The sequence below is a fragment of the Artemia franciscana genome, chromosome 12 (assembly GCF_032884065.1).
Source record: "Artemia franciscana chromosome 12, ASM3288406v1, whole genome shotgun sequence".
In the NCBI taxonomy this organism is placed as follows: Eukaryota; Metazoa; Arthropoda; class Branchiopoda; order Anostraca; family Artemiidae; genus Artemia; species Artemia franciscana.
The window spans coordinates 12,028,210-12,053,041 of record NC_088874.1 but is presented as its reverse complement, the minus strand read 5'-3'; the positions used below and the strand labels follow the sequence as shown (position 1 = coordinate 12,053,041).

Here is a 24,832-nt window from a genome sequence, read left to right as displayed (position 1 = left end):
GCAATCATTAGAATCATGAGGTATAGATCTGAATACAGATTGTTTACCCATTGACCATTATATGTTGCATGTTCAAGAGTCGTTAAACCTGACATTCTATTTATATGCACAGACAATGGGACAGCAAAGAATGCTGTATATTCGCAAGTTTTACGTAGTTAAAAACATATATATATATATATATATATATATATATATATATATATATATATATATATATATATATATATATATATATATATATATATATATATATATATATATATATATATATATATATATATATATATATATATATATATATATATATATATATCTATATATATGTATTCACAGGTGGGACATAGGGACACAACTACAATGGCGCGTAACTAATATGGCGCGTAATGACTTACGCGTGCGGGGGGGCTTGAGGGGGCGCGAAGTGCCCCCACCAACTAGGTGTTGGGGTGGCGCGAAGCGCCAACCCAACAGCTAGTATATATATATATATATATATATATATATATATATATATATATATATATATATATATATATATATATATATATATATATATATATATATATATATATATATATATATATATATATATATATATCTATATATATAAAAATAAGTTGTCTGTCTGTCTGTGGATGTGTGGATCAGGTGACGTCACCTGAAAAAACTGGATCAGGTGACGTCAAAACTGAAAAAACTAAAAAAAGGCAAAAACTACAAAAAAACTAAAAACTAATATAAAAAATAAAAAAGCTAAAAAACTAAAAAAACTAAAAAAAGGCAAAAACTACAAAAAAAACTAAAAACTAATAAAAAAGCTAAAAAACTAAAAAAACTAAAAAAAGGCAAAAACTACAAAAAAAAACTAAAAACTAATAAAAAAAATAAAAAAGCTAAAAAACTAAAAAAACTAAAAAAACTAAAAAAAACTAAAAAAAGGAAAAAACTGAAAAATAAGCTAAAATAAAGGTAAAAACCAATAAAAAACTAAAAAAAAACTGAAAAAACTAAAAAAAGGCAAAAACTACAAAAAAAAACTAAAAACTAATAAAAAAAGTAAAAAAGCTAAAAAACTAAAAAAACTAAAAAAAGGTAAAAAACTAAAAAAAATAAAAAATAAAAAAAAACTAAAAAAAAAAGAAAAAACTGAAAAATAAGCTAAAATAAAGGTAAAAACCAATAAAAAACTAAAAAGAAAAAAAGGAAAAAACTAAAAAAAATTTTCATCTAAAAAACTAAAAAAAAAACTAAAAAAGGTAAAAACTAAAAGAACTAAAAAAGAAAAAAATAAATGACGACACTCAAAGAGAAAGCGACCAGGACAAAAGGAATGTTCGATTAGCAATCAACAAAGCACCGGGACACAGGGAGTATAAATGAAAAAAGCTAAAAAACTAAAAAACTAAAAAAGGCAAAACTACAAAAAAAAAATAAAAACTAATAAAAAAAAGTAAAAAAGCTAAAAAACTAAAAAAACTAAAAAAACTAAAAAAAGGTAAAAAACTAAAAAAATAAAAAATAAAAAAAAAATAAAAAAAAGGAAAAAACTGAAAAATAAGCTAAAATAAAGGTAAAAACCAATAAAAAACTAAAAAGAAAAAAAAGGAAAAAACTAAAAAAAATTTCATCTAAAAAACTAAAAAAAACTAAAAAAGGTAAAAACTAAAAGAACTAAAAAAGAAAAAAATAAATGACGACACTCAAAGAGAAAGCGACCAGGACAAAAGGAATGTTCGACTAGCAATCAACAAAGCACCGGGACACAGGGAGTATAAATGACGACCAGAACATAAGTAAAAAAAAAAACCAACAAAACTAAAAGAAGGTAAAAACTACAAAAAAACTAAAAAGAAAAAAAAACTAAAAACTAATAAAAAACTAAAAAATCTAAAAATCTAAATAAACTAAAAAAGAAAAAAAAGGAAAAAAATAAAGGAGAAAAACAAAACTAAAAAACGAATGTATATACAGACCGGGACACCGGGATACAAATGACGACCGGGACACAGGGAATATAAATGACGACCGGGACACAGGGACACAACTACAACGGGGACACCGGGGGAAACAGGGGGATATAAATCACGACCGGGACACCGGGACAGGGAATGGTCGATTAGCAATCACCATCAACAAAGCTCAAGGGCAATCATTAGAATCATGAGGTATAGATCTGAATACAGATTGTTTTCCCATGGACCATTATATGTTGCATGTTCAAGAGTCGGTAAACCTGACAATCTATTTATATGCAAAGACAATGGGACAGCAAAGAATGTTGTATATTCGCAAGTTTTACGTAGTTAAAACCATATATATATATATATATATATATATATATATATATATATATATATATATATATATATATATATATATATACTAGCTGTTGGGGTGGCGCTTCGCGCCACCCCAACACCTACTTGGTGGGGGCACTTCGCGCCCCCCCCAAGCCCCCCCGCGCGCGTAAGTCGTTACGCGCCATAATAGTTACGCGCCATTGTAGTTGTGTCCCTATGTCCCACCTGTGAATATAGATATATATATATATATATATATATATATATATATATATATATATATATATATATATATATATATATATATATATATATATATATATATATATATATATATATATATATATATATATATATATATATATATATATATATATATATATATATATATATATATATATATATATATATATATATATATATATATATGGTTTTAACTACGTAAAACTTGCGAATATACAACATTCTTTGCTGTCCCATTGTCTTTGCATATAAATAGATTGTCAGGTTTACCGACTCTTGAACATGCAACATATAATGGTCCATGGGAAAATAATCTGTATTCAGATCTATACCTCATGATTCTAATGATTGCCCTTGAGCTTTGTTGATGGTGATTGCTAATCGACCATTCCCTGTCCCGGTCGTCCTTTACATCCCCCTGTTTCCCCCGGTGTCCCCGTTGTAGTTGTGTCCCTGTGTCCCGGTCGTCATTTATATTCCCTGTGTCCCGGTCGTCATTTGTATCCCGGTGTCCCGGTCTGTATATACATTCGTTTTTTAGTTTTGTTTTTCTCCTTTATTTTTTTCCTTTTTTATTTTTTTTCTTTTTTAGTTTATTTAGATTTTTAGATTTTTTAGTTTTTTTATTAGTTTTTATTTTTTTTTCTTTTTAGTTTTTTTGTAGTTTTTACCCTTTTTTTAGTTTTTTTAGTTTTTTTTACTTATATCCTGGTCGTCATTTATATGACGTTCCTTTTTATTTCTTTTTTAGCTTATTTAGATTTTTAGATTTTTTAGTTTTTTTATTAGTTTTTAGTTTTTTTTTCTTTTTAGTTTTTTTGTCCCGGTCGTCATTTATATCCCCCTGTTTCCCCCGGTGTCCCCGTTGTAATTGTGTCCCTGTGTCCCGGTCGTCATTTATATTCCCTGTGTTCCGGTCGTCATTTGTATCCCGGTGTACCGGTCTGTATATACATTCGTTTTTTAGTTTTGTTTTTCTCCTTTATTTTTTTCCTTTTTTTTCTTTTTTAGTTTATTTAGATTTTTAGATTTATTAGTTTTTTTATTAGTTTTTAGTTTTTTTTTCTTTTTAGTTTTTTTGTAGTTTTTACCTTCTTTTTAGTTTTGTTAATTTTTTTTTTTACTTATGTCCTGGTCGTCATTTATACTCCCTGTGTCCCGGTGCTTTGTTGATTGCTAATCGAACATTCCTTTTGTCCTGGTCGCTTTCTCTTTGAGTGTCGTCATTTAGTTTTTTAGCTTTTTTACTTTTTTTATTAGTTTTTAGTTTTTTTGTAGTTTTTGCCTTTTTTTAGTTTTTTCAGTTTTTTTTTTTAGTTTTTTATTGGTTTTTACCTTTATTTTAGTTTATTTTTCAGTTTTTTCCTTTTTTTTAGTTTTTTTTAGTTTTTAGTTTTTTTAGTTTTTTACCTTTTTTTAGTTTTTTTAGTTTTTTTAGTTTTTTAGCTTTTTTATTTTTTTTATTAGTTTTCAGTTTTTTTTGTAGTTTTTGCCTTTTTTTTAGTTTTTTTAGTTTTTTAGCTTTTTTATTAGTTTTTAGTTTTTTTTGTAGTTTTTGCCTTTTTTTAGTTTTTTTAGTTTTTTAGCTTTTTTATTTTTTTTATTAGTTTTTAGTTTTTTTTGTAGTTTTTGCCTTTTTTTAGTTTTTTCAGTTTTGACGTCACCTGATCCAGTTTTTTCAGGTGACGTCACCTGATCCACGATCCACAGATCAACAGACAACTTATTTTTATATATATAGATAGTTTTTTTTTTTACTTATGTCCTGGTCGTCATTTATACTCCCTGTGTCCCGGTGCTTTGTTGATTGCTAATCGAACATTCCTTTTGTCCTGGTCGCTTTCTCTTTGAGTGTCGTCATTTATTTTTTTCTTTTTTAGTTCTTTTAGTTTTTACCTTTTTTAGTTTTTTTTAGTTTTTTAGATGAAAATTTTTTTTAGTTTTTTTACTTTTTTTCTTTTTAGTTTTTTATTGGTTTTTACCTTTATTTTAGCTTATTTTTCAGTTTTTTCCTTTTTTTAGTTTTTTTTTTATTTTTTATTTTTTTTAGTTTTTTACCTTTTTTAGTGTTTTTAGTTTTTTTTAGTTTTTTAGCTTTTTTACTTTTTTTATTAGTTTTTAGTTTTTTTTGTAATTTTTGCCTTTTTTTAGTTTTTTCAGTTTTTTTTAGTTTTTTATTGGTTGTTACCTTTATTTTAGCTTATTTTTCAGTTTTTTCCTTTTTTTTAGTTTTTTTAGTTTTTAGTTTTTTTTGTTTTTTACCTTTTTTTAGTTTTTTTAGTTTTTTTAGTTTTTTAGCTTTTTTATTTTTTTTATTAGTTTTTAGTTTTTTTGTAGTTTTTGCCTTTTTTTAGTTTTTTTAGTTTTTTAGCTTTTTTATTAGTTTTTAGTTTTTTTTGTAGTTTTTGCCTTTTTTTAGTTTTTTTAGTTTTTTAGCTTTTTTATTTTTTTTATTAGTTTTTAGTTTTTTTGTAGTTTTTGCCTTTTTTTAGTTTTTTCAGTTTTGACGTCACCTGATCCAGTTTTTTCAGGTGACGTCACCTGATCCATCCACAGACAGACAGAAAGACAACTTATATATATATATATATATATATATATATATATATATATATATATATATATATATATATATATATCTATATTCACAGGTGGGACATAGGGACACAACTACAATGGCGCGTAACTATTATGGCGCGTAACGACTTACGCGCGCGGGGGGGCTTGGGGGGGGGGGCGCGAAGCGCCCCCACCAACTAGGTGTTGGGGTGGCGCGAAGCGCCACCCCAACATCTAGTATATATATATATATATACTAGGTGTTGGGGTGGCGCTTCGCGCCACCCCAACACCTAGTTGGTGGGGCGCTTCGCGCCCCCCAAGCCCCCCCGCGCGCGTAAGTCGTTAAGCGCCATATTAGTTATGCGCCATTGTAGTTGTGTCCCTGTGTCCCACCTGTGAATATAGATAGATTTATATATCTGTTTCAGACTACGCAAAAATTGCGAATAAACAACATTCTTGGCTTCATATGACGTCATATACAAACGCTCTTTTTACAAACAAACAAACATGCATCCACATAACTCGTTTTTATATAGATAGATACAATACAAATTAACTGCGTAAAACTTGCGAATAAACAACATTCTTCGCTGTCCAATTGTCGCTGCATATAAATACATTGTCAGGTTTACCGACCCTCGAACATGCAACGTACAATTGTCCAACGGAAAAACAATCAGGATTAAGATCTATACCACATTTTTCTAATGATTGACCTTGAGCTTTGTTAATGGTGATTGCAAATACTAATCGAATTGGGAATTGCAATCTTTTAAATTGAAAAAGCAGATCCATTGGAATCATGGGAATGCGAGGAATAAGAACAGCCTCACCCTCATAAGGCCCTGTCAAGATTGTGGCCTCTATTAGGTTTTCCATTGTTTTTTTTACGGCAAGTCGCGTGCCATTGCAAAGCTTTGGTGGGTTGATATTTCTTAAAAGTATTATTGGTACGCCTATTTTTAGTTGTAGCACGTGTGGTGGAAACCCTGAAGGATCTATGGAATTTAAAAATTCAGATGGATAATTAACCGCTTCATTTGGTTCCAAAACTGTGTCGACTCACTAAATTACAGAAATCAGCAGGTAGTTGTATACGTCCTGAAATTGAGTCTACTGTTTGACCGGAGTCATCGTTTTGCAATTGGACACGCATATTTGTAGTTAATTTTAATATTTTTACGTGTGCCTATAAATTAGAATTTTTTAGGCAAGCATTCATTTCGTCTGCAGGAGTTAAACTACGTAAAAATTGCGAATATACAACATTCTTGGCTTTCCCATTGTCTCTGCATATACAAAGCCGTATGTACTAATAATGACATCATATGCAAACGCTCATTTTACAAACAAACAAACATGCATACATACAACTCGTTTTTATATAGATAGATAGATAGATAGATAGATAGATAGATAAAATACAAATTAACTGCGTAAAACTTGCGAATATACAACATTCTTCGCTGTCCAATTGTCGCTGTATATAAATAGATTGTCAGGTTTACCGACACTCGAACATGCAACGTACAATTGTCAATGGGAAAAACAATCAGTATTAAGATCTATACCAAATTTTTCTAATGATTGACCTTGAGCTTTGTTAATGGTGATTGCAAATGCTAATCGAATTGGGAATTGCAATCTTTTAAATTGAAAAGGCAGATCCGTTGGAATCTTGGGAATGCGAGGAATAAGAACAGCCTCACCCTCAAAAGGCCCTGTCAAGATTGTGGCCTCTATTAGGTTTTCCATTGTTTTTTTTTACGGCAGGTCGAGTGCCATAGCAAAGCTTTGGTGGGTTTATATTTCTTAAAAGTATTATTGGTAGGCCTATTTTTAGTTGTAGCACGTGTGGTGGAAACCCTGAGAATAATATCTCGAGGTAAAAACTGATCACCGACCATAACGATGGCCACTTCGTCGATAGTTGGAGCATTGTATCTACGCACATGTTGGCCAGGAGGCGTTTTGTCAGCGGAAATAACAATTTTATGCGTATAAGTAGGGATCAAATCGATGGCTGTTTTGAAAAGACGCACTAAATTATTGTTTTCGTGGAAAAGATGTTGTAATTGGGAAACGATTGTCCTTTCAATGTTGGGAGAAATTTCGCAACGTGCATTCAATTCAGAATTTCTATCACTGATGAAGTACAATTGTAAAAATTTATGATTCTCGCCTGAGAATGGTAGAAGAGACCCTGCTCTATGATAAATTTGTCCTTTTACTTTGAAAGTAGACATAAATTGATCTGGATTTTCAATTTGGGCTCCAAACGACGTCATTTGGAAACATGAGTTGTATTTTCTGATTCATTTATATTCCTTATGTCCCGGTGTACCGGTCGTCATTTATATCCCCCTGTTTTATATCCCGCTTATTTTTCAGTTTTTTCCTTTTTTTAGTTTTTTTTTTACTTTTTTAGTTCTTTTAGTTTTTACGTTTTTTAGTTTTTTTTAGTTTTTTAGATGAATTTTTTTTTTAGTTTTTTACCTTTTTTTCTTTTTAGTTTTTATTGGTTTTTACCTTTTTCTAGCTTTTTATCTTTTTTATTTTTTTTTATTTTTATTTTTAATTTTATTAGTATTCTTTTTCTCTTCTATTTTTCATTTTTCCTTTTTTTTAGTTTTTTTTTGTTTTTAGTTTTTTAAGTTTTTTCCTTTTTTTAGTTGCTTTAGTTTTTTTAGTTTTTCGGCTTTTTTATTTTTTTATTAGTTTTTAGTTTTTTTTTGTAGTTTTTGCCTTTTTTTAGTTTTTTCAGTTTTTTTTTTAGTTTTTAGTTTTTTACCTTTTTTAGCCTAACCAGGATTTGAACCTGGGACCTTCATTCTCTGTTCTGACACCCTCTCTCACCGAGTGACTACTCCAGCATGTTCATTTTGGTGTTTTAAATGGTATATCATTAACCAAATTAATGTGTTTTACAATATACTAAGCATCGTCATAACAAAAATGACGGCAACTAATTTCATGACGTCAGCCGAAACATGACGTCACCTGATCCACAGATCCACAGACCCACAGACAGACAGACAACTTATTTTTATATATATAGAAGATATATATATATATATATATATATATATATATATATATATATATATATATCGTGAAAAGAGAAATCACCAATGCTACAGCACAAACACACAAAAAAAAAAAAAAAAAAAAAAAAAAAAAAAAAAAAAAAAAAAAAAAAAAAAAAAAAAAAAAAAAAAAAAAAGGAGACAGAAGGAGAAAAGGAAGACTGTTTTCCTAAATTAGTGATTAATATAGACCAGCACTTGAATGAGGCCTTAACCCTACTCATCCATACAATCACATAGGTCAAACAGCATAGCCACACACAATCAACCATAAAGAATAATCCATGGACAGGCAGTCATGTCGTCAATAAGTATAAGTCGTCATTTACCAAACCATAGAAAAAATAATATAGACAAATAATTCAGAGGCAACACCCAACATAAGGGCTCATCAGGAGAATACACTGGCCTATATAGGGTTTCGCCACTCTAAATTCTCTACCCAGCACAGTGTTGTGGCTACCACAGAATATCCATGGCATCCCCGCGTCAGGTATCACCCCCAAAATACATGTCTATGAAAAAAAAACAGCAAATGTAAAACAACCAAGTAAAACCAAAACAAGCTTATCCTGTTAATATATCCCTCCCTTTAGCAACAATAGGTAAACTAAATATTAAAAATTTTACCAAATCACAAATATTAACACATTGCAAAAAACCTGAATGAACTAAACAATTATATAATTCATCTTTACCATGTGGCTAATTTTTTAAAAATTCCGCTCAAATAGAAACACAATTCAAAATAAATGGCGCTGTGACAACATTTCTCGAACCTCCGAAATTAGTCAAAAAATTTCTTTAAGTATTTCTAGATAATTCTTTTGATATTTATTTAAAAGTTCGTTATAATGAAAACTAAATTTTTTAAATTGCCAAGTTAATTTATTTGCAGAAAAACCTCTTGATATCAATTTTTGGCTTAAGATTTTACATCTATTTTTAAAATCAATATAATTACTACAAATCCTTGCATAACGAAGTAACTGTGAGAAAAACGCTGAATATGTGATATTTGAGTGTATATTACTTTCAGGGAATGGGAAACTAATCACTTCAAAATCAAAATCATCCGTTTTATTATACATTTTAAAACTTAATTTATTATTATCACAAATATTAATATTTAAATCTAAGAAATGATCTTCATGACCAGCGCCATGACTAGGCTCAAGAATAAGCTCTGATGGATATATATTTTTAGAAATATCAATGAAATCCTTACAATTTAAGACCAAAATATCATCTAAATATCTTTTATTATTTGACAAAGCATGTTTTAAATTAATTGGATTATTCTTATCCATCATATATTTATATTCTAGTTGACTTAAAAACAAGTCAGCTATAAATGGGCTGGCATTCCCCCCCATGGGAATTCCCATAATTTGCTTGTACAAATCACCCCCAAATCTTATATAAGTATTGTATAAAACAAATTCCAATAACTCAAAAATCATATCCAAGCTGTAACATCTCAAGTTAACTGTAGTATTAAAGCAGTTTGTCCATATGGCTTTTTTATTATAACTGTCTATTTTTAAGAACCTTTTACTAGATAAGAGGAAAGATTTCTTTATAACAGTTTTTAAATTATCTAACACTAAATTGAGTGATAAATTAGTATACATTGTCGCAAAATCGAAAGACTCAATTCTTTTAGCTGAAACCATTGTTAAAGAATCTATCACCTGCAGTGAATTATTAACACTCCAATATGGATTAAAATTCGAAAATTTTTTAATACCAGAACAATAGGTTTTAAGTTTATTTACAATTTCCTTTAAAATTAAAGAGAGGTCAGTAGCAGCAATGCGGGTTGGACATTTAGCTGCTCCAGCAATAAACCGTGGTTTAGGGGGATTCTTATGAAATTTTACAGTCCAATATAGGAAAGGGAACTTTTTATCATTGTCATTTATTTTAATATTAAAATTTTTAAAAAGTATTTCTTCAGTCTTTTCAATTAAATTCTCATCCTCTATATTTACCTTTTCATAAACATTAGTTGTGCCTAACTCCCTTTTTAAGATATCACAATACAGCTTCTGACAAATTATGGCAAAATTATTATTAGCTTTATCCACTGGCACAATTACAAATTCATTCTTTAGATTAGCAATTGCTTGTTTAATCTTCGCATTATAAAATAATGATTTAGTGTTACTATTTTTTAAGTTAGAATATATTTTATTTCTTACTCTACTAATAATTAAATTCTTCCAACTTTGAAAACTCTCTTTATTTTTATTCTCTTTCTTACACCACTTATCAATAAATAAATCAAAATCATTTTCCAAGCCATCAAGAACACTCGATGGTTTCAGATGATGAGAAAGACGGAAATTTGCCCCTTTATTCATTATAATTTGAAGATCATCTTGCTTTATTATTGACAAGTCCCCTGTTATAACATGTTTGTAAGTAGGATTTACAAATGGGCCAAGTTGCTTACAATTACAAACCGGTTTCCAATTTATATCGCTATCTAGTTTTTTTAGTATTAAATTATAATTAAAAATAATTTGCCCAATAGTTTTTGAAAATTTATAAGTTAAAACTGGACTATCATTATAATTTAAATTACTAGGAAGGGCCTGTTTCACATGCCGCTGATTTAAAATTTCTGGTAAATTAATATCTTCAATCTGCTTACAAGTAAAATTAATAGGTAAATATAATCTGTTATCATTATTACTAATCTTATCGAACTTTTTCTTTTTTGAAATAAATTTCGTTTTAGATAGAATGCAAATTGTATCACATATTACTTTAAAATTATAATCAAGAGCTGTATTATTCTTCACAATCCAGAAAAGTTTGATTAATATATATATATATATATATATATATATATATATATATATATATATATATATATATATATATGGTTTTAACTACGTAAAACTTGCGAATATACAACATTCTTTGCTGTCCCATTGTCTTTGCATATAAATAGATTGTCAGGTTTACCGACTCTTGAACATGCAACATATAATGGTCCATGGGAAAACAATCTGTATTCAGATCTATACCTCATGATTCTAATGATTGCCCTTGAGCTTTGTTGATGGTGATTGCTAATCGACCATTCCCTGTCCCGGTGTCCCGGTCGTCATTTATATCCCCCTGTTTCCCCCGGTGTCCCCGTTGTAGTTGTGTCCCTGTGTCCCAGTCGTCATTTATATTCCCTGTGTCCCGGTTGTCATTTGTATCCCGGTGTCCCGGTCTGTATATACATTCGTTTTTTAGTTTTGTTTTTCTTCTTTATTTTTTTCCTTTTTTTTTCTTTTTTAGTTTATTTAGATTTTTAGATTTTTTAGTTTTTTTTATTAGTTTTTAGTTTTTTTTTCTTTTTAGTTTTTTTGTAGTTTTTACCTTCTTTTTAGTTTTGTTAGTTTTTTTTTTTACTTATGTCCTGGTCGTCATTTATACTCCCTGTGTCCCGGTGCTTTGTTGATTGCTAATCGAACATTCCTTTTGTCCTGGTCGCTTTCTCTTTGAGTGTCGTCATTTATTTTTTTCTTTTTTAGTTCTTTTAGTTTTTACCTTTTTAGTTTTTTTTAGTTTTTTAGATGAAAATTTTTTTTAGTTTTTTCCTTTTTTTCTTTTTAGTTTTTTATTGGTTTTTACCTTTATTTTAGCTTATTTTTCAGTTTTTTCCTTTTTTATTTTTTTTTATTTTTTATTTTTTTTTAGTTTTTTACCTTTTTTAGTTTTTTTAGTTTTTTTAGTTTTTTAGCTTTTTTACTTTTTTTATTAGTTTTTAGTTTTTTTGTAGTTTTTGCCTTTTTTTAAGTTTTGTTTTTCTCCTTTATTTTTTTCCTTTTTTTTTCTTTTTTAGTTTATTTAGATTTTTAGATTTTTTAGTTTTTTTATTAGTTTTTAGGTTTTTTTTCTTTTTAGTTTTTTTGTAGTTTTTACCTTCTTTTTAGTTTTGTTAGATTTTTTTTTTACTTATGTCCTGGTCGTCATTTATACTCCCTGTGTCCCGGTGCTTTGTTGATTGCTAATCGAACATTCCTTTTGTCCTGGTCGCTTTCTCTTTGAGTGTCGTCATTTATTTTTTTCTTTTTTAGTTCTTTTAGTTTTTACCTTTTTTAGTTTTTTTTAGTTTTTTCTTTTTTTTCTTTTTAGTTTTTTATTGGTTTTTACCTTTATTTTAGCTTATTTTTCAGTTTTTTCCTTTTTTTTTAGTTTTTTTTTATTTTTTATTTTTTTTAGTTTTTTACCTTTTTTTAGTTTTTTTAGTTTTTTTTAGTTTTTTAGCTTTTTTACTTTTTTTATTAGTTTTTAGTTTTTTTCTAGTTTTTGCCTTTTTTTAGTTTTTTCAGTTTTTTTTAGTTTTTTATTGGTTTTTACCTTTATTTTAGCTTATTTTTCAGTTTTTTCCTTTTTTTAGTTTTTTTTTAGTTTTTAGTTTTTTTAGTTTTTTACCTTTTTTTTAGTTTTTTTAGTTTTTTTAGTTTTTTAGCTTTTTTATTTTTTTTTATTAGTTTTTAGTTTTTTCTGTAGTTTTTGCCTTTTTTTAGTTTTTTTAGTTTTTTAGCTTTTTTATTAGTTTTTAGTTTTTTTTTGTAGTTTTTGCCTTTTTTTAGTTTTTTTTAGATTTTTAGCTTTTTTATTTTTTTTATTAGATTTTAGTTTTTTTTGTAGTTTTTGCCTTTTTTTAGTTTTTTCAGTTTTGACGTTACCTGATCCAGTTTTTTCAGGTGACGTCACCTGACGTCAGGTGACGTCATACATTTGGTGTTTATCTTCCATTAATGACTAAGTGGGCAAAATAAGTCAGAACCAATCAAACCCAAGTTACGTTTCGATACGCTTGATTCGTTTCGAATACGTTTTGTGACAACACTGGCTAAACATGAGATTCGACAAAATAATGAAGCAAAATAATATTTCAAAAACAAAATGAGAGTACAAAAAAAGAGAAGATAATGAGGAACTTGTGAAGACAGTGAATAATAAGGTTGCACAATCTACTCGAATATTTCGGCTACATGTCAAACAATCGTCATCACCGAAACACAATATAAAACAAATAAAAAGAAAACAAACTTACTCAAAAAATCGCATCTATAAAACAATTTTTTTTAAACCAAAATCACAAAATAAATTTCTTTAAAAGAGCCCAGGCTTCCTCACATTACATAGGTTCAGCCAAGATTGACAAGTCTCATCAGTCTTGAGTTATTCATTCAAGCAGCTACGCAAGCAATTCAAATCAGCTACACAAGATGAAGGGCGGGGAAGGGGGTCAAAAATACTAAATTTCAACAAATTTTTATTATTTTTACATTATTTGTTCGTTTTACCAGTTTTATCGAACTCTGACTTCCAAAGACGGGATAAACTCTCAAAATAAATTCGTGTGGACGTAGTTGATCCATAAGTATTACAACCATTACTATGCATACCCTCCTTTATTCCTTTCTGAAAATCCTTGAAAAAATAGGATTACTTCAATTTGGTTGGTTTTGCCAAGTGTTTATTCTCTTTAACTCCAAAAATTCGTAGCTTTAGGCTCATTAGGTATTATAATGTTATTGAAACGCAGTCAGTCATACAATAATAAATGTAAAAGTACAATGATACAATTTATAAGCACTGGTCCTCATAAAAGAGCAGTTTTGTTCTTAGTTTTGCCTACGTGCATTGCCTTTTTATGCGTATACCTATGTTTTTTTCCTTTTTATGCCTTTTCTATGCCAATACCTATGTGTTTCTCTTTTATGCACATATGAGGCTCTTCGGCTATTTCAGACCAAAACAAAGAAGAATTGCAAAAAAGGTAGCATACCCTTAAAAAAACCGAATCATCCAAAACCAATAGTTACTTCTGTAAGTTTCAGAATATAGCTAAGATAAGTCTCAAAATGTAAAATACAAATATAAAATTATAAAAAAGCCATGAGTAAGATGAGCAACAGAAAACAGTTCACATCAGACTTTCTAATTGCACATTACCAAGAGTGAATTGACTTTCTGTATTCACCATCTTTCATTTGACATCGCAACTGCATCGCGTATGGCATATCGCGTATTTGATCGCGTATGGCAGATACGCGATCAAATATAAGCACTAGTCTTCTTTGTAATCCATTGGGGTTGAAGGTCATCTATTTGAAGTGCTTCTTGACTCCCTTTGACAATGTTCATTATGTCCTGCCCTTCACGGTTTCCTTTCAAAAGACCATCAAGTGCTGTCAGGACTAACCCAACGAAAGATCCTCCGGCCTACTTTTCCTTGTGTTCATAAACAGCCTTGTGGAAAAGACTTACAACTTTGGTGATAACACGACAAATATCTATCGTTAATGATGAAGGTCCGAGCAAATCCTATAGGCAGCTTTAGACTGATTAAAAAAAAAAAAAAACTGAGGTTTGGCCGGATGCGTTGCTTGCTAGTTTAAATACATCAAAAACAAAAGAGCTCTTTTATTTTGGGAGAACAGAATCTGAACAATCACCATATTTTCATATTTAGCATAAAGGAAAGGCAGTAACACGAATAGATGTACTATACATTCATGGAGTTCATTTCTTGAAGCATCTCGCGAGGGATTCTAATACGTAGACGCAGTGAGCTAGGAGTCGTCCTAAGAAGCAAAATCCTCCCTGACAAATCTTTGGAACAAATCTATTCCACGACACACAACAGACCAATCATTGAATTTTTCGTACCCTCTCTTTGCTAATGCTCCAACTAACCAAATTACTCCTCTTTAACGTGTTCGAAATCGAGCAGTTCAAGCAGCATCTTCTACCACCTCTGATGTCAAATCCCTGCAGCTGATCCATGATCGTATCAACGTGGTATCTCTGTAGGTGTTTTACGAATATATGCATTGCCACCATCAGAGGAGTTTTCAAAGGTCGTTCCGGGATGAGCAAAGCCTTTGCGAATCGGCCCATGGTGTGGTCTATCCCTGTGCAGGATAAACCCCACATGTTTCTCCGGAGGATCCGTCACCACGTGAAATACCGTCCCAGCAGAGGTGACCCAGAAAATTTCTCTCTCGAGGCGCTCAAGAAAAGGTATAGTAATACCTCCAAAATAAAAAGTGAGGTAACTACCAGAACTAGCAGTTGGCCATCATTTGTGATGGAGCCATAAAGCCTTTGAAAAACTGTCCTTAGGGGCAGTAAACAGACTCACAGAACATTTTTCAGCGTCAATTATGTTGCGCCAATTAACGCTTTTTGAGCTATCGCAGCCAAAAGCTTTCTCATGAGTTGAGAAAGCTTTCTCAGCACAATCAATATTTTGAAGTCAGAAGAGAAAAAAAAGAGTGAAAAACAACTTACATCAACAGGTTTTATATCTTCAGCTTTTTCAGCAGTCTTTTTCTTCTCCCCAGCTTTGGCTTTTTCTGATACAGGGCTAACTTTCGCTTTCTCAGTCTTCTTCATCTTATTTGAGACTGGAGATTCTTCTGCGGATTCTTCTTTTTTCTTCCTCTTCGGGGTTTTTACAGGCGGGGGAGCATCGGAGGAGCCTGGGCGAGTCTTGATCATTTCCAATAAATCATCTTCATTTATAGCTTTAATACCTTGATTTTAGCCTGAAAAAAAGAATATCAACAAATATGTTTCTTATTAATGTCAACCCGTTTGTTGCTAAGTGAGCCTCGACGAAAAATTCTGTTCGCCGAGGTTCGTGGAGCCGGGATACCCATTCATGAAAACTTAGGAGGAAAGGGGGGTAAGTTTTTTCTCTTTTTTAACAAAGTTACAAAAAAAATTCAAAATCTAGCGGTGAATTCTCCTAATTAATGCCCCTATCATGGAAACAACAGTTTTAGCGAGCGATTAAAAATATAGTAAAATACAGTAGTATTTTGAGAAGGGCAATGCGGTTTTGAGAAGGGCAAAGGCCAAAGCACCCTGCTTCCAAGAGGAGCTTCCTGCTTCCATGTCAACATATGACATGTGATATGTCAGGTCCCACATCACAAGAAAATAACATCGGATTTATATTCAGCAAGCTCATATATAACTCTTTACCGTTTCTGTTGAAAATCAAACACTATTTGTGAAATATGTACTTAAAGTATTTTAATTTTGGACAGTTATACATTTAACTAATGATTTTTGATGATTAGCAATTGGTAATTCTGAATCTATCTCATAATAGTCCCACAGTGATTTTACATCAATAAGGTATGGAACATCATACCGTTCTTTACGAAATTGAGGGTGATGTGGTTGGAGGAGCAAAGGCCCAAACGGCCCATAATGAGCCCTTAGATCAGATAGACTGAAAATTCTTGAGCCCTTAGATCAGACAGACTGAAAATTCTTGAATGGCATATTTCAACAAGGTGTAACACATCCTCCTTTATATTACACGTGTCTATGCATTCTCAGCCACACATGGGTATTGACATATTTTGGGCCCCTAGCTTCTGGGCAGAGCTATTCCTAGGGGGAGGATCAGGTCAAAGGTCAGAAGCTCTGGGCACTGTAGCGGGGGTACCCTGGCTGGAGGATTGTCCACTTTGATCAAATATTTCACTTTGGTTCGGCTTTCTTTGCTTATATTTGAGTTGGGAGAGGGTACTGTAATTAATTTTGCCGCGGGCATCACTAACCCTAGGAGCAGCTCTACATATGGGATTAAATGAATAAAGCTACCACCAGAAACATATTTTTGGATCTTTTAAAAGTTCTACGGAAAATTTCAATTTTTAAACTTTGATCAGTAGCCATTTTTGGCTGCAAGAATGCCTAAGGTCATACGGGAAGTTCCCAATCATTTATTTCGAATTACTCAGCCCTCCCCATGTCTCCCTAATCATCATTTCTTAAACGACAAGGCCTTGAAAACAAAATATATGGAAGATATCCCTTTTTACTATGTTAACGTTATTTAAAGCAGGTACTGAGAGTCCCAAAACAAGAACACTTATCAAAATTTCTCAGTTCCTTTTCAAAGAGAGGGGGAGGGGTTCTTGGACCTGCTTCTCTGAAATTCAAAAGGGCAAGAAGAAAGATTTTGAAGTCAGAGTTAAGCGTAACCCTGCTTATATTCTAAGTAATAAAAACGGGCTACATTCATCGATTCATGAATGTAGCTGAATGAATGTAGCAGCTGTGTATCCATCAATAAGCTGTAAATAGAATGTGGATAAGTCCTAATTTCTATGGCCGCATTTTTTTGGCATCCCTCTAGAGCCAAACGAAAAGCAATTTGTCCTTAAATGGGATAGAAAGAGGCCATAAGCAAAGATTTAATGGAAATTAGAACTTAACGGGAGGGAGTAAAGAGTAAAGAAAACGCACACGTAGCTATGTTAGCCTTCAGCGGCTTAGTGCCGCATGAAGTTGTTAGTAGCAGCAGCAGAATTTAAGGGAAACTAGGAGAAAAGCCGTTTTCGCAGGGAGGAAAAGTAGGACCATTGGCATTTCTTTTGTTTTTACGATTTTACTTTTACACTTAGCTTCCACTCAACACTACTGAATCCATAGATATTTTTGTATCCAATAGTATCCTATACTTCGAGTCTCTTACAGCTATTCGTATTTTCCCTCCACTCATAGTATTTTCCACTCTTACAGTGGAAAATACTATGAGTGGAGTTACACTTATAGTATTTTGACTATGAGACTCTATAGTTGTAAGAGTTTACTGTAAAAAACTCTTACAGTATTTTCCCTTTTTTGCTGCAATGCTCTGTACTCGCCATGGGACGCTTGACATCGGTGCTCCAATTGTGGGAATTGGAGCCAACCCAAAATCTCGGTTTACCAACAACCATCTGGCTTTCTATGTACCCTCTCTCGTATTTTTTACTATTTTTTTTTTAATTTATTGCTTTGAGAAATGGAAATCAAGATATTGATAGAAAAAAGACTAAATTTTTATCCAAATATACCAATCAATGCGCTAAATCTTTAGTCCGTTGTCTCATTTTACAAGCATCAGATCATTGTTTTTTTCTGTATACCATTTATTCAGTAAACATTTATCTAACATATGCAAGCCTTAACCCCTCACTAATAACACAAATAAGCAGTGGTACAGTCAAAACTTCAGAGAAAAATTATAGATGGCACTGCTACAAGACAGGGCATGATTGTATCATTTTAGCTCCTTCCTGAGGTGTTACTTATTGAATTCTACATTTTTCAATGCAAATTTATTTTGAAAACTTTAATCTGGTGTATTTTTGCTTTGATATCTGTGCTATCTTGAACCAAACTAGCAGAGTTAAGTTAGAACAACAGATCAGACTCTATAGTTTACAGCACTTGCGTTGTATTTACCACAAGACTATCTCTCTTGAATCTAGCACTGTATAGCACCTGACTCTTTGGAGGGAGTTACTCAAGGAAGGATTCAAATGACTTCAATCCAAAATATTTCAATTAGATTAGTCCCCTATGTAGCGGATTTATTGCATGGTTCTTTACTCAAAATTCTTTTTGAGTTTAAGATTCTTAGAGCTAAAAAACGATTTTGCAAAAAAAGAAAAAACCATATATATATATCTATATATATAAAAATAAGTTGTCTGTCTGTCTGTGGATCAGGTGACGTCATAATTCTGTGTCGGCTGACGTCATGTTTTCGACTGACGAAATTACAGACCGGGACATCGGAACACAAATGACGACCGGGACACCGGCACATATCTTCAATCTATCTATATATATAAAAATAAGTTGTCTGTCTGTGGATCTGTGGATCAGGTGACGTCATGTTTCTGTGTCGGCTGACGTCATGAAATTAGTTGTCAGGTGACGTCATGTTTCTGTGTCGGCTTACGTCATGAAATTAGTTGCCGTCATTTTTGCTTTGACGGTGACGTCATTCAAGTTATATAAGACATATGTTCACGTAGAAATCTATTAATTTTTAAGTTTACAATGACTGATGAAGATGCTCAAAGAGTCTATGCCAAAAAACTTGCTGCTGATAGAGAAAGTCAGAAAAGAAAGCGTGCCGAGGAACTACCAGAGCAACGCGAAAGCAGACTTGCTGCTAAAAGAGAAAGTGAAAAAAGAAGGCGTGCCGAGGAATCAAAAGAACAGCAGGGAAACAGGCTTGAGGCTGATAGAGAAAGAAAGAACAGAAAGCATGCCGAGGAACTACCAGAGCAACGCGGAAGCAGAGTTGCTGCTAAAAGAGAATGTGAAAAAAGAAGGCGTGCCGAGGAATTACAAGAACAGCAAGAAATCAGGCTTGCTTCTGATAGAGAAAGTAAGAAAAGAAAGCGTGCCGAGGAATCACAAGAACAGCAAGAAATCAGGCTTGCTGCTGATAGAGAAAGTAAGAAAAGAAAACGTGCCGAGGAATCAGAGCAACCAGAAAGTTATCGCCTGGCATTCAGGTACAACCCAGTCGATGATTATAGCTTGAGTATTTGTGTTCAAATCGGGACAATGTCTAAAATTTGTCCCTATGGCAAGGCCTTGAAATTCAATGGTGAAACAATGGGAATGTGTTGCGCCTCAGGAAAAGTTAAACTTCCTCTATTGGCTGCACCACCAGAGCCATTGAAGACTTTCCTTACTGGAACTACGTCAGAATCAGAATCTGCGGTATAGATCTTAATACAGATTGCTTTACCAATGTACAATTGTATGTTGCATCTTTGAGGGTCGGTAAACCTGACAATCTATTTATACGCACAGGCAATGCGACAGCGAAGACTGTTGTATATTCACAAGTTTTACGTAGTTAATTTGTATTGTATCTATCTATCTATCTATCTATATAAAAACGAGTTGTGTGTATGCATGTTTGTTTGTTTGTAAAAAGAGCGTTTGCATATGACGTCATTATTAGTACATACGGCTTTGTATATTGACAGACAATGGGAAAGCCAAGAATGTTGTATATTCGCAATTTTTACGTAGTTTGAAACACATATATAAATCTATCTATATTCACAGGTGGGACACAGGGACACAACTACAATGGCGCGTAACTAATATGGCGCCTAACGAATTATGCGCAAGGGGGGCTTGGGGGGGTGCGAAGCGCCCCACCAACTAGGTGTTGGGGTGGCGCGAAGCGCCACCCCAACAGCTAGTCTATATATATATAAATAAGCTGTCTGTCTGTGTGTCTTTCTGTGGATCAGGTGACGTCATGTTTATGTGTTGACTGACGTCATGAAATTAGTTGTCGTCATTTTTGCTTTGACGGTGACGTCATTCAAGATATTTAAGACATATGTTCACGTAGAAGAAATCTATTAATGTTTAAGTTTACAATGACTGATGAACTTACAATGGCAAAAGCCGATGAAGATGCTCAAAGAGTCTATGCCAAAAAACTTGCTGCTGATAGAGAAAGTCAGAAAAGAAAGCGTGCCGAGGAATCACAAGAACAGCAAGAAAACAGGCTTGCAGCTGATAGAGAAAGTAAGAAAAGAAAGTGTGCCGGGGAATCACAAGAACAGCAAGAAAACAGGCTTGCGGCTAAAGAACGCAAAACCGCACAGTTAGATGAAAATCCACCTGGAAAGCGAGAGTCAAAACATATCAAAACTGAAAATGATAGCGATGATGATTGGGTTTGGGATTTTGACTTGGATAAGGTCATCAATGCCTACCAGATTTAAGTTAAAAAACAAAGGTTCGGCGATATGTACTTCATAGTGACGCTGAAAAATAAAGAAGAAAAAAAACTGAAAAAATGTAAAAAACTAAAAAACTAAAAAGAAAAAACACTCAAAGATAATTTACAGACCGGGACACAAATGACGACCGACGCAGAGGGAATATAAATGACGACCAGGAACCTCAAAGAAAAATTACAGACTGGGGCACCCGGATACAAATCACGACCGGAAATATAAATGACGACCGGGACGCAGGGAAACAACTACAACGGGGACGCCGGGGGCACAGGCGGGATATATAATTGACGACTGAGACACAGGGATTGTTTGAATAGATATTACAGACCGGGACACAAATGACAACCGGGACACTGGGACACAGGGAAACTAAATGACGACCGGGACACTCAAAGAGAAAATAAAAACTGGGACACTAGGACACAAATGACGACCGGGACACAGGGAATATAAATGCTATTTATATGCACAGACAATGGGACAGCAAAGAATTTTGTATATTCGGATGTTTTACGTAGCTAAAAATATATATTTATATATATCTCTATTCACAGGTGGGACACAGCTACAATGGCGCGTAACTAATATGGCGCGTAACGACTTACGCGCGCGGAGGGGCTTGGGGGGGGGGCGAAGCGCCCCACAAACTAGGTGTTGGGGTGGCGCGAAGCGAGTTGTGTGTATGCATGTTTGTTTGTTTGTAAAAAGAGCGTTTGCATATGACGTCATTATTAGTACATAAGGCTTTGTATATGCACAGACATATAAATATAAATGCTATTTATATGCACAGACAATGGGACAGCGAAGAATGTTGTATATTCGCATGTTTTACGTAGTTACAAATATATATTTATATCTATCTCTATTCACAGGTGGGACACAGGGACACAGCTACAATGGCGCGTAACTAATATGGCGCGTAACGACTTACGCGCGCGGGGGGGCTTGGGGGGGTGCGAAGCGCCCTACCAACTAGGGCCTTTTGAGGGTGAGGCTGTTCTTATTCCTCGCATTCCCATGATTCTAACGGATCTGCCTTTTCAATTTAAAAGATTGCAATTCCCAATTCGATTAGCATTTGCAATCACCATTAACAAAGCTCAAGGTCAATCATTAGAATTGTGGTATAGATCTTAATACTGATTGTTTTTCCCATGGACAATTGTACGTTGCATGTTCGAGGGTCGGTAAACCTGACAATCTATTTATATGCAGCGACAATTGGACAGCGAAGAATGTTGTATATTCGCAAGTTTTACACAGTCAATTTGTATTGTAGCCATCTATCTATCTATCTATATAAAAACGAGTTGTGTGTATGCATGTTTGTTTGTTTGTAAAAAGAGCGTTTCCATATGACGTCATTATTAGTACATACGGCTTTGTATATGCACTGACAATGGGAAAGCCAAGAATGTTGTATATTCGCAATTTTTACGTAGTTTGAAACACATATATAAATCTATCTATATTCACAGGTGGGACACAGGGACACAACTACAATGGCACGTAACTAATATAGCGCGTAACGACTTACGCGCGCGGGGGGGCTTGGGGGGGGGGGTGAGAAGCGCCCCTCCAACTAGGTGTTGGGGTGGCGCGAAGCGCCACCCCAACAGCTAGTATATATATATAAATATACCGTCTGTTATCTGTTATCCAGCAGTTACAATATAACGTCATCTATATATACTCAAAGAGAAAGTATCACTAAGTCTGTTATCTGTTAAAATATGACGGCAATATATCTATCTATTTATATAAAAATAAGTTTTATGTTTGTTTGTTTGTACGAATATGACGTCATTATAAGTATTTAAGGCTTTGTATATGACGTCACTATAAGTATATAAGGGGACGATTCAAAGTGAAATCTCAGTATAAATCCTACAATGGCAGAAGAAACAGCCAAGGAAGCTGCTTCAAGAGTTAATTCAAAGATAAATTTTAGTATAAATCCTACAATGGCAGAAGAAACAGCCGAGGAACTTACTTAAAAAGTTAATGCCAAAAGGCTTACGGCTAATAGAGAAAGTAAGAAAAGAAAGCGTAACGATGAATCACAAGAACAACGTGAAAACAGGCTTGCGGCTCAAAGAGAAATTACTAAAAGAAAGCGTACCGAGGAACCACAAGAGCAACGTGAAAACAGGCTTGGGGCCCAAAGAGATAATGCCAAAAGAAAGCGTGCCTAGGAATCACAAGAGCAACTTGAAAAGTATCGCCTGGCATTCAGGTACAGCCCAGACGATGATTATAGCTTAAGTAGATGTGTTCAAGTCGGGACTATGTCGAAAATTTCTCCCTATTGCAAGGCCTTGAAATTTAATGGTGAAACAATGGGAATGAGTTGTGCCTCAGGAAAAGTTAAACTTCCTTAATTTGCTGCACCACCAGTGCCACTGAAGACTTTATGACGCTACAGATCGGGACACCGGGACACAAATCACGACCGGGACAAAGGGAATATAAATGATGACCCGGACAATCAAAGAGAAATTACAGACCGGGATACGTCTGAATTATTTCATCATATACTAATTCAAAAACAAATGTATTCAAGCCGAAGTAGCTAAGTTGGTAAAGCGTTATGTTCCAGGTTCCAGGTCCGAGAGGTTCCAGGTTCGAACCTCGGCTTTAGCATTAATACAAAAGATGAAAAATAACTAAAAAAGCTAAAAAACTAAAAAAATAAAAAAAAGGTAAAAAACTAAAAACTAAAAAAGAAAAAAACTAAAAAAAAACAAAAAAAGGGTATGTCAAGAGAAAATATGACGAACTATTTTATGGAACGTGTTTGAAACATTCAATTTTTCTATGAGCATATTAATAGCATATAATAGTGTACGTGCCATTATTTGAACAAAAATATTTCATTGCATTACTTTATTATATTTCCATTATTTTTAGGGTACGCTAGCAACTACATCGCTTAGAAAGTGCATTCAAAGTGAAAGATGCAAGAACAGGAATTTCCAGAGACACGGACAATGCTACCGGGATTACAGGGATGTACTAGAGCCTGAAATACATCAATTTGGATTTAACTAAAGTCTTAGAGAGATGAACATGAACCGAATTTTTTTCCAAGATCAAAAACACAAAATATTCTTTTCAAAAGTCAGAGACACGTCGATTGGAATTGGTTTTGTACCAAAGTCTGTGACGTATGAACAGGATTTCTTCCAAAGTCAGACACGAGCGAACTGATGTTTTTTCAAAAGTCAGAGATGTAAGAACATGAATTTTCAGAGACATAGACATTACTACCAGTTTTACAGGGGGTGTACTAGAATATGAATAGGAATATGAATAAGTGAATAGGGTTTTTACTAAAGTGTGAGAGAGGGATGCACTAGATTCTATTCCACGATCACAAACACTTAAAATCTTTTTTCAGAAGTCAAAGACATGTCAATTGGAATTTTCAGGGCTTTATACCAAAGTCTGAGACACATGAAGAGGATTTTTTCTGAAGTCAGAAGCGAACAAGCTAAATTTTTTCAAAATTCAGCGACAGATAAATTTAAATTTCCAGGGGCTTTTACCAAAGTATAAAACGTGTGAACAGGATTGCTTCTATAGTCAAAAAGGGTGAAATGAGCTTTTTTAATAAGTCAGAGACGTATGAACAAGAGTATTGTTTATTGAAATAAGATAAGGAAATAAACAAATACATGATTCAAATATAAAATATTTCCATCAAAATCTTGTGTTGATTGAAATCACATGAGAAAATATGCGATGGTGTTGCTAAAAATGTATTAATTCTTAAAATATGAAGGAAAAATAAGCAACAGCATTTTTCAAAGTATAAAATATTTCTATCAATTTGTGCTGATTGAAATAAGATGACGATGTGTGTGATGGTTTTGCTCAAAATGGATTGTTCCTTGAAATAAGACGGAAATAAGTTATTCGGAGATACAAAATATTTTCTTTAAAATGTTTCACTGCTTGAAATAAGATGAGGAAATGTGCAATGGTGCTGTTAAAAATATACTATTTCATGAAATAAAAAACATCATTGCGT

General features: G+C 32.8%; 1 protein-coding gene across 1 annotated transcript in view; it reads left to right on the top strand.

Moving 5' to 3' along the window:
• LOC136033694 (uncharacterized) overlaps positions 1-23,851 on the top strand; it is a 147,766-nt gene extending 123,915 nt beyond the window's left edge. Inside the window, exon 11 of the mRNA XM_065714539.1 lies at positions 23,710-23,851. Within this exon, the coding sequence (XP_065570611.1) occupies positions 23,710-23,735 (26 nt within the window). The 3' untranslated portion in view covers positions 23,736-23,851. The remainder of the gene's footprint in view (positions 1-23,709) is intronic.
• Positions 23,852-24,832: the final 981 nt, after the last annotated feature.